At 45.1% G+C, this 10,635-nt stretch overlaps 1 protein-coding gene across 1 annotated transcript; it reads left to right on the plus strand.

Annotated features, from left to right (window-relative positions):
• Nucleotides 1-1,870: 1,870 nt before the first annotated feature.
• On the plus strand, nucleotides 1,871-3,320 carry LOC109242493 (MAP7 domain-containing protein 1-like). Its single transcript, XM_019409341.1, has 3 exons — nucleotides 1,871-2,497; nucleotides 2,571-2,642; nucleotides 2,811-3,320. Exons 1-3 carry the CDS (start codon nucleotides 1,871-1,873, stop codon nucleotides 3,318-3,320), a joined length of 1,209 nt encoding a protein of 402 aa, XP_019264886.1.
• The last annotated feature ends 7,315 nt before the right edge of the window (nucleotides 3,321-10,635 follow it).

Raw genomic sequence — 10,635 nt, forward strand, 5'->3', positions numbered from 1 at the left:
AGTTGAATCAACCCAGTGCTTAAGCAATTCTTGACCTCGAGCTATGATGGCCTCGAGGTAGGTTAACAAGAACAGTAAAGTAAAGACAATAAAGCTAAGAGACAATTCTGATGAGTAATGAGCAACAAAGTAAGAGAGTATATTCTTTTACCAATGATTGATGATCCGTTACAAATGATTGATGTCCCCTTTATATAGTAGGGGAAGCCTAAATAAGGTACATTTCTATTTACAGTAAGGAATCTTATTGGGACAGTTGTCTAACCGCCTAGTACAAATCCGTACTAACTCATACAAATCTATTCCGAAATTTACGCCATGATCTTGGGGCCATCGCGGGAATCTCGCTCTTTCTGTTATAAAACCATAATGGTATTATCTCGAGGTTGGTCGTACTCGGCCCCGGTGTTCATCGAGCAATCCGATCTTCGAGTACAGTATTCTGCCCTCGGGCTCGAGCCCGGCCCATATCGAGTTTGTTCCTCAACACGAGCCCTCGAGCCTACAAAATCGGGGACACATGATTTTACCGTATACAGATAGTCCCCGCGTTTCTTAGAATAAAATGATAAGAAACAATTTGAGCCTCGATTTTTCGGAGTCCTTGATGATGACGTCATTCCCGTGATGTAGGCGCTCGAAGTGACCGAAACGTCCCATCAGTTCGCTTCCCCAAAACATTAAATGCTTCTAGGGGGTGGTCGTCCATTAGCACCGTTGAATCGTCGCTGCTTGCCTATAAATGCAAGGTTAGATTTCGGAAAAACTTTACTTCAATCTTCAGACCGCCTTCAGACTCCTTTTACCTCTCCCTCTCTTCATCTCTTCTCTCTCATTACCCGTTACCTGATTCCTTTTAGCACAAAAAAACACCAAGTTCCACCTACTTCCGCCTCTACTAATCCAAATCAATGGCGAAAACTTCCAAAACAGTTCCTCAAAAAGAGAAAGCTTCCTCCTCCTCTTCCTGACGGCCGGTGATAAAGAGCCGGCCCTTCACGAGATCATTCCCGGCCCCTGCGTTATAAAGAAAGACTTCAGAGTTGAAAATTTCCCCACGATTCCCGATCGATGCGAGCATGTATCGAGGTATGTTTGCTGGATAACGGAGAAGCATATCAAGGCCATGAAGAAAGATTGTAGTTGGGGGGACCAGGTCGTGGTACAGATCCCCGACCCTAAGGAGAGCATTACCACTCATGTGGAGGGGTTCCTAAGTGTTTACACTTACCCCTTCATACCGGGTCCCCTAGATCTAGTCGTGATCGACTTCTGCAAAAGATATCAAGTCACCCTCGGCCAGATCCATCCCTCTTTCTGGCATATAGTGACTATGCTTCGTTACTTCTACAGCAAGGCTGAGGGGCTAGAGTTCACCCTCAACCACCTCATCCGACTGTATCGGCCTCAACTTTTCTGAGGGCTGATCAAGCTCCAACGCCGATCGACCAAGGCCTTCTTTGCTAGCAATGACGATGATAAGGACCGAGGCCGGATGAGCCTGTTCGTGCGAGTGAAGACCTCGGACGTCATCCCCGAGGGTGAAATGCCGTTCCCAGAAAAATGGAACCCCGATCGTAAGTGAAGTCCTTTTCCAGTGTCTTCTTATATTCTGTTTTTGCATTGTGTGATGCCTTTACCTTTGCAGCGGTTGCTTGGATGCCCCATGCGATCTACGACCTTGAAGATTGGCTCCGTAAATTAGCCGCGACCTCTTCGTATGATAAACTCAAATGGCGTGACTTGTCGAAGGCAAATGGGAGGCCAAACACCACGGTAAGTCCTTCTCCCATGTTTTTTACACGTTCCCCTTTATTGGATATATGTCACCTTACTCATGCCTATTGTAGGTATTGGAGATGCCTCCGAAATGAGGCCAGTCCCGCCCAGGGAAGAGACCGAGTCCCCGATTCTAAAATCGAGGAAAGATAGCAAGAGAAAAAGGTCTTCGACACCCGAAGACCCCCAAGACAGGAGGGCCCCTACTCGAAGGCTAAGGAGGAAACTCATTCACGTGGACATAGACTCAGTCCATCAACTGAAAGATGAAGAAGAAGAAGACGAGGGCGAAGAATCGGCACTGGTGACCCGAGCCAGGAAGCCAGTCGAAGCCGTCAAGCCTTCCAAACCGGAGACCCTGCCTCTTGGTGAGGAGGCTCCGAAGAAAAGCGTAGGTAAAGCCCACGAATCACCTGAGGTCGAGATCGTTCCTCTTCCTCCAACAAGCACACCAAAGGGGACAAGTACCGAGATACCTGGATCTGGACAGAGCGCCCCGAGCGACATACTCGGGGCCATGACAATAGGTCACTCTCCTCCTATACCAACTTATTATGAGGAGGCAATAAGGAAAGCTCAAGCTCTACAAACGCCTGACCCGAGCGGAGTCCCTGGTGAAGAAGATCCTTTCCGGGATTGCTTTACTGGGGTCGATGATGCCGCCGACCTCAACAACGCATCTACCCTATTCGAAGAGGCTCACCGTCCTTTTGCTCAGGTAAGCATTAGCTCTTATTACTGCAATTCCTTCTTCATCCCTTACCCTAACTGATATCTTTTTTTCTGTGTAGGCCATTACTAGGTTCAGGGCCGAGCAGAGCCAATGTAAGGCCGAGCTCAAGAAGTCTTTGGCAGAAGGGAAGGCCCTGAGGCTCCTTTGCAGCAAAAAGAATGAGGAGCTCAAGGACCTTCGAGCATACTTGGCCAAAGCTCGTCAAAATGAAGTTGAGTTGGACAAGCAGGTAACCTTCATTTTGCAAGAGTATGGTCTACTTGACCCAACTGTGAAGGCTATTACTTCAGTGTCTTAGCTGCAGCGAAAATTGGAGATGATCGGGCAGCTTCGAGGGGAGGTCGATCAAGTTAAGGCCGACTGCAACCAATGGAAAGAAAATATGGATCGGCTTGCTGCTGAGAAAGAGGCTGCTCTAGCGCAACTGGCCTTGGCTGAGACCCAGCTCTGGGGTGCTAAAGTGAAAAATATGGCCCAGGCCAAGAAGATCGATGAGCTCGAGGCCAAACTTGCCACAACCGGGGCTGAGGTTGCTGAAGCCAGGGCCGAGAAGACGAAGGCCACAACTGAAAAAACCGTTGCTGTGTACCTAAGGGATGCTGAGGCTGCTCAAATGGAATTAAGGGAAGCCTCCAACCGGGAGAAACGGAGCAATGATATAGTTAAGTGTCAATCCTGGAGGGAGACCCTCGAAGAGATCCAAGCTCGAGGTTTCAACCTTACCGAGGAGATAGCCCAAGCAAAAGCGCTCGAAGCCGATGCTAAGTTTCTCGTCTCCTCTAATGATGATGATGACGAAGGCAGCTAAAGCGGGTCCGATTATGAAGTTGGGCCCGAAGAGGAAGCTGCTACCGAGGGAGAGACCAGCCCTGGGAATAAATAGGATTTTCCTTTCTCTTTCTGTATTTTACTTTTTGTAAGACCTTTTATCGGTCTCTTGTATATATCTTTTTTGCGAGTATATAAAAGAAGAATCCTTGAATGTTTTCTCGATGCTTCCTACCTTGTAAAATTCTTATAATCACTTCATTCTTTGAACTGTGTGTTTGAGATTTTATCTCAGATGTTTTCTTCGAAATTGTCGTGGTCGAGTTCGAATAAGGTTCGAACTTTCGGGCATAGACCCTTACAGTGCCGGATAATGGTAAGTCTCGATCCATAATCAAGCTTTTATTTATTTAGGCTTGGTATAATCGAACCCTTGGGTTCGGACTGGGTGAGAACAAGGTCTCGAACCCTAAGTGTATTGGCCCTTAGGCTCTTTTAGAACGGGCCATTATGGCCTTTAAGAGATGGATATTATTTCCCCTTTTCGGCTTAGAAGACTTAGTAAAAATTCATTTATGCCTTGTCATGCATTTTTTACCCATTGGGTTTTTTGAGGGTTCGGTGTCGATCAGAACCCTTTGTTTTTAGTGCCTTAGCACGAGTTTGTATTTGAATAAGTTGATACCTCTTAAGGTTTTTCGAGGGCTGATTTTATCGAAGCCCTTTGATTATTTTGCCTAGGGTAGCCTTTATTTAACCGGTTTTTTGAGAATTCTAAGGCCTATTTTTATTGCAGAATTCAGACGTCTTCGAGCCGCGTTATTTCAGCCGTAGCCTTTAATATGGCCATAGCCTTCGGGTGTGTCTCTTGGACTTGTTTCCAGATAACATTTCAAACTTATCTGAAATGTTAGTCCCCGAGTATGATGGCCTTGGCCTTTGCGTCGAGGGATGCCTCTTTGAGGTCTTGTAAATTCAAGTTTAGACAACTCGAACGTGTTGACTGTCGATGATAGTCCCCGAGTATTCGAAGTGCATTTGCATTTTGGTCCTTAAGTCATTTCTCACAGAATCACAAGTATAGAGCTCGAATAGTAGCAAATTTCTTTGGGGCACAAAGTGTTTGATGTAGAAAGAGTGCTTCTTTGAATAATTCATACATGCGCACATGTTTTGCCATCGGGGCTCGACTATTCTATACGAACACGGTTCATCTGACCGTTTGGCCCATTACAAAGTTTTCCTATCGAGACCCTCTTTGGCGTGAAGTATTTTTCTAAAAAATATAACCTCCGAGGGTGATGCCCCCAGTATTCGAGGTTGATTGAAAAGAAGCCTTGGATACTGTTGAATTCTCCCTAGGTAGCACATAGTTGTTGCCTCGTTAAAAACCTCGCCGGATTTGGGATAAAACCCGATCTAAGGGAAAAAGAGTGCAACGCGTGCTTTAAAACCTAAGTTCTTTGTGTAGAAAGGTGCCCTCGATGTCTTCGATCGAACATCTGCAACGAGTTAGTCTTAAATACAAATGGAGAAAAGGAGAAGGTCATATCTTAGCAGTAGTATCGTTTAAGTAGTGATACATTCCAATTGTTTGGCAATTGTTCGCCTTCCATCGTGCCAAGTTTGTAAGATCCTTTACCGACAACTCCGATAACTCGGTACGGTCCTTCCCAATTCGGGCCTAGTTTCCCTTCATTTGGGTCTCGAGTATTGAGGGTGACTTTTCGTAGAACTAAGTCCCCGATTCCGAAGTGTCAAAGGTTGTTCCTTCTATTATAATTTATCCCGATTCTTTGTTTCTGCGCGGCCATCTGAACAAGTGTAGCTTCTCATTTTTCATCTAATAGCTTGAGGCTAGTACTCATATCCTCGTGACTTGATACCTCTGATGTATATCAAATCAGGCGCTGGGTTCCCCGACCTTGACTGGAATCAAGGCCTCAGAGCCGTATACTAAAGAGAACGGGGTTGCCCCCGTGCTGGACTTCGATGTCGTTCGATATGCCCAAAGAACCTCGGGTAAAACTTCTCTCCATTTTCCCTTAGCGTCGTTCAGCCTTTTCTTCAAGTTTTGTATGATATTCTTGTTTGTCGATTTGGCCTACCCGTTTCCGCTCGGATGATACGGTGTTGATAAGATCCTTTTTATTTTGTGTGCTTCGAGGAATTCCATTACTTTGTTGCCTATGAATTGTTTGCCGTTGTCGCATACGATTTCGGAAGGTATCCCGAATCGGCACACGATGTGGTCCCAGATGAAGTCAATAACTTCTTTTTCTCTGACCTTCTCGAAGGCCTGTGCTTCCACCCATTTAGAAAAGTAGTCAGTCATAAATAAAATGAATTTAGCTTTACCTGGGACCGTTGGTAGAGGGCCGACAATGTCCATTCCCTATTTCATGAAAGGCCATGGGGACAAGACTGAATGAAGTTGCTCTCCGGGCTGATGAATCATCGGTGCCAACCTTTGACATTTATCACATTTTCTAACAAACTCCTTAGTGTCTTTTTCCATGCTATCCCAGTAATACCCAGCTCTAATAATTTTAAGAATCAAAGACTCGGCGCCGGAGTGATTCCCACAAGTGCCTTCGTGGATTTCTCGTAGAACATAATCGGTGTCCCCCGGCCCTAAACATACCGCCAATGGTCCATCGAACGTCCTCCTGTATAATATTCCATCTTCATCCAATGTGAACCTAGCAGCCTTGGTTCGTAGAGCCCTCGACTCTTTATGATCCGATGGGAGCTTTCCATTTTTTAAATATTCGATATACTTGTTACTCCAATCCCAAGTCAATCTTGTAGAGTTAATCTCGGCATGGCCTTCTTCGATAATAAATCTCGATAATTGGACGACATCCCCCAAGATAATATCATTTTCCTCAACTGACGACCCCAAGTTAGCAAGTGCATCGGCCTCATTGTTTTGTTCTTGAGGCACATGGTCTAGAGTCCATTCCTTGAAGCGGTGCAATGTCACCTGTAGCTTGTCCAAGTATCTCTGCATCATATCCTCTCGAACTTCGAAGGTTTTGTTTACTTGGTTCACTACCAATAGAGAATCGCACTTGGCTTCAACGACTTTTGCCACTAAGATTTTAGCTAGCTTGAGACCTGCAATCATGGCCTCATACTCGGCCTCATTATTAGTCAACCTAGAAGTTTTAATAGATTGTCTAATAGTATTACCTGTAGATGGCTTTAAAACAATGCCAAGCCCGGATCCTTTCACATTCGAGGCATCGTCCATGAAGAGGGTCCATACCCCCAATGATGTACCCGATTTTAGCATAAGTTCTTTCTCCATTTTGGGTACGAGGGTCGGCGTAAACTCGGCCACGAAGTCAGCTAGTATCTGAGACTTGATGGTCGTTCGGGGTTGATATTCGATATCGTACCCGCCAAGTTCGACAACCCATTTGGCCAATCGGCCTATGCAAAACATTTCGAAGAGGATAAGTGGTTAACATACAAATGGGGTGACACTGAAAATATGGCTTTAACTTTCTAGATGCGCTTATTAATGCAAGTGCCAATTTTTTCAACTGTGGATATCTAGTTTCAGCATCTCCTAAAGTCCGACATATGTAATAAACAGGGAATTGCATATCTTTCTCTTCTCAAACCAGTACACCACTTACCGCTATTTCGGACACTACTAAATATAAGTACAGCTTCTCGTCCACCTTTGGAGTGTGAAGCAGAGGTTGGCTCGACAAGTATCGCTTCAATTCCTCCAAAGCTTGCTGGCATTCTGGGGTCCGTACAAAATCATTTTTCTTTTTGAGTAAGGAAAAGAACCTGTGACTTCGACCTAATGACCTCGAAATGAATCGGCCCAAGGCGGTTATCTGTCCTGTTAGCCTTTGCACGGCTTTCACACTATCTACGATAGTGATATCCTCGATGGCATTGATCTTGTCGGGGTTAATTTTGATTCCCCGATTTGATACCATAAAGCCGAGGAACTTGCCCGAACTGACCCCGAAGGCACATTTTTCTAGGTTAAGCTTCATGTTGTATTTCCTCAAGATTTTGAATGTTTCCTGCAAATGAGTTAAATGGTCCTCTGCGCGCAGGGACTTAACCAACATATCATCAATGTAAACTTCCATCAATTTACCTATCTGTTCCTCGAACATTTTGTTAACTAGGCGTTGGTATGTAGCTCCAATATTTTATAGTCCAAAGGGCATTACATTGTAACAGTATGTTCCAAACTTAGTGATAAACGAGGTCTTCTCCTGGTCTTCCGGGTTCATCTGAATTTGATTGTACCCGTAGTAGGCATCGAGAAAGGTAAGGATCTCGTGGCCAGCCGTGGCATCTATCATGCGATCGATGTTAGACAGTGGAAAGGAGTCTTTAAGGTATGCCTTGTTTAAATCCTTATAATCTACGCACATTCTAAGTTTGTTCCCTTTTTTAGGGACTACAACTACGTTGGCTAACCATTTTGGGTATTTTACCTCCCGAATGGACCCTACTTTAAGAAGTTTAGTTACCTCGTCCTTTATGAATGCATGCTTCACCTCGGGCTGGGACCTCCTTTTTTGCTTTACTGGTTTGAACCTGGGGTCGAGACTCAATCGATGTGTTGTTATTTCCGGTGGAATCCCTGTCATGTCTAAATGAGACCAAGAAAAACAATCCATGTTATCGATAAGAAATTGAATGAGTTTTTTCCTGAGTTTGGGGGTAAACCCCATTCCCAGGTATACTTTCTCTCGGGCGTATAATCGGTAAGTATGACCTGTTCCAGCTCCTCGACCATTGACTTGGTTGCTTCTGACTCTTCGGGAACAACGAAAGTTCGAGGAGTAAGAAAGTCCTCTTCTTCTTCTTCCTCGATTGCCTGTTTCACCGATTCGGTCGAGGCAAGGGGCGGTGATTGCTATTTGGCCGTCTTCTTATCTTTGGTGCCTGATTTTTCCGAGGTCGAAGGTGCTGGTATCGGTGCCACCTCATCGACTGCAAATTTCTTCCTTTGCAGCGTGTTGTTCCCCGTAAACTGTTTTCACACCATCCACTGTTGGGAATTTCATCATCTGATGAAGGGTTGATGGTATTGCCCTCTTGTTGTGGATCCATGGCCTCCCGAGTAGTGCATTATACCTCGTGTCACCTTCAATGACATGGAATTTTGTATCTTGGATGGTCCCAGCCACGTTCACTAGTAGGATTATCTCCCCCTTCGTTGTTTCGCTTGCCATGTTGAAGCCGTTTAGGACCCGAGATGTAGGCACAATTTGGTCCTGCAGGCCGAGTTGCTCCACGACCCTTGATCTGATTATGTTTGCTAAGCTACCTGGATCCACTACAACACGTTTAACTTGAATTTTATTTAACAAAATAGAAATTACCAGGGCATCATTCTGCGGCTGGGAAATGACTTCCGCTTCCTCGTCATTGAAGGATAGGATGCCCTCGGGTACATAACTCCGAGTCTGTTTTTCTCTAGTAATTGACACCTTTGTGCGTTTGAATATATGCCCTTGGGGACCATCGACCCTGCCAATGATCATATGAATTACATGATGCAACTCTTCTAGCTCATTTTTTCTGTTGGCGTCTCTTTCTCTGAAGTGATTCTTAGCTCGATCACTGAGAAACTCTCGAAGATGACCCTCGTTGAACAATCGAGCTACCTCCTCCCTCAGTTGTCTACAGTCTTTGGTCCTATGGCCATGTGTGCCATGATATTTACACAACAAGTTTGGATTTCTTTGAGAAGGATCGGTTTGTATAGGTCTGGGCCACCTGGTGTCTTTGATCCTTCCGATGGCCAACACGATCCCCGATGCAACGACACTGAAATTGTACTCCGATAACCGAGGTGCCTCTGTGGGATCGATATGTTTATCAAAATCACTCTTACTCATAAGTCCCCGAGAATTTTGCCCTCGATCATTTCTTCGATCATTTCGAGGAGGGTTGTTCCCCGAATCGTTGTTTATTCGATCTGCGACATATGGCTGATATCGTTCCCTATTTGATCTTGGTTCCATGTCGGTATCTCTCGGGGCCTTGACTGCTAATCTATTTGGATGAACTGAACCCGATGGGGCTCCTAGCTGGACGTCCTCGACCCTGATCTTCGATTGGTAACGATTATGCACATCTGCCTAAGTTACAGCTGGATACTCGATCAAATTTTGCTTCAACTGTCGAGACGCAATCGAACTTCGCTCGTTCAACCCTTGTGTAAAAGCTTGCATGGCCCAATCATCTAAGACCGGTGGTAATTCCATTCGCTCCATTTGAATCGGTATACGAACTCCCTTAGCATCTCATCACCCTTCTGTTTTATCTTGAAGACGTCTGATTTCCTTGTCGCAACCTTTATAGCCCCGGCGTGTGCCTTTACGAAGGCATCTGCTAACATAGCAAACGAATCAATGGAATTCGGTGGCAAGTTGTGATACCAAATCATTGCTCCTTTTGACAAAGTTTCCCCAAAGTTTTTCAACAAAACCGACTCGATCTCGTCATTATTTAGGTCATTCCCTTTAATACCGCATGTGTACGAGGTAATGTGTTCATTAGGATAGCTCGTCCCATTGTATTTAGGTATATCGGGCATACAAAACTTTTTAGGAATGGGCTTTGGAGCCGCACTCTGAGGAAACGACTTCTGTACGAACTTTTAGGCATCCAAACCTTTTAAGACCGGGGGTGCCCCCGGTATTTGATCAACACGGGAGTTATACGTCTTTACTTTTTTGTCATTATCCTCAATCTTTTTCTCCCCCGACTCAATTTTTTTGGTGAGCTCCTCGAGCATCCTCATAATCGTGGGATCAGTCCCCGAGCCATTACCGTTCGATCTTTCTGGCACCGACTCAGTATGACGAGTGATTTCTGGTTCGACCACACTTGGAGTTTTATGCTGACTTTAAAGCTGAGCGATATTCTGTTGATCTTGTAGCATTTCGAATATTACTTGGAGGTTAACTCCCCCATCTCTTATACCCTCTGTTCCTTGGCCACCAGATCGGACTTCTCTGCGTACACTTCCTCCGGGGTCTGTGCCTAAATCCGCATTTAAAGCAATGTGTGAACTAACATCGACTGGTTCCACATTTGGCACTTCCCCAGGGTTAATCGATGGTACACCGGCTCCCGGAGCAACTACATTATTATTTTCCCCATGAAATCTTAGACCATCATCGCCATATACGGGTGTGTTTTGTGAGTTTAACATGTTTTAACCTGAGAACAAAAATTCTTGACAAGAACAAGTGTGAAAATAACGTGTGTTATCAGAATCAGTACTGAAATAGCCACTATTACCTTTAGCCCCACGGTGAGTGCCAAACTGTTTACCTCGAAATACGAGTAACAATTAA

Source organism: Nicotiana attenuata, unplaced genomic scaffold (genome assembly GCF_001879085.1).
Source record: "Nicotiana attenuata strain UT unplaced genomic scaffold, NIATTr2, whole genome shotgun sequence".
In the NCBI taxonomy this organism is placed as follows: domain Eukaryota; kingdom Viridiplantae; phylum Streptophyta; class Magnoliopsida; order Solanales; family Solanaceae; genus Nicotiana; species Nicotiana attenuata.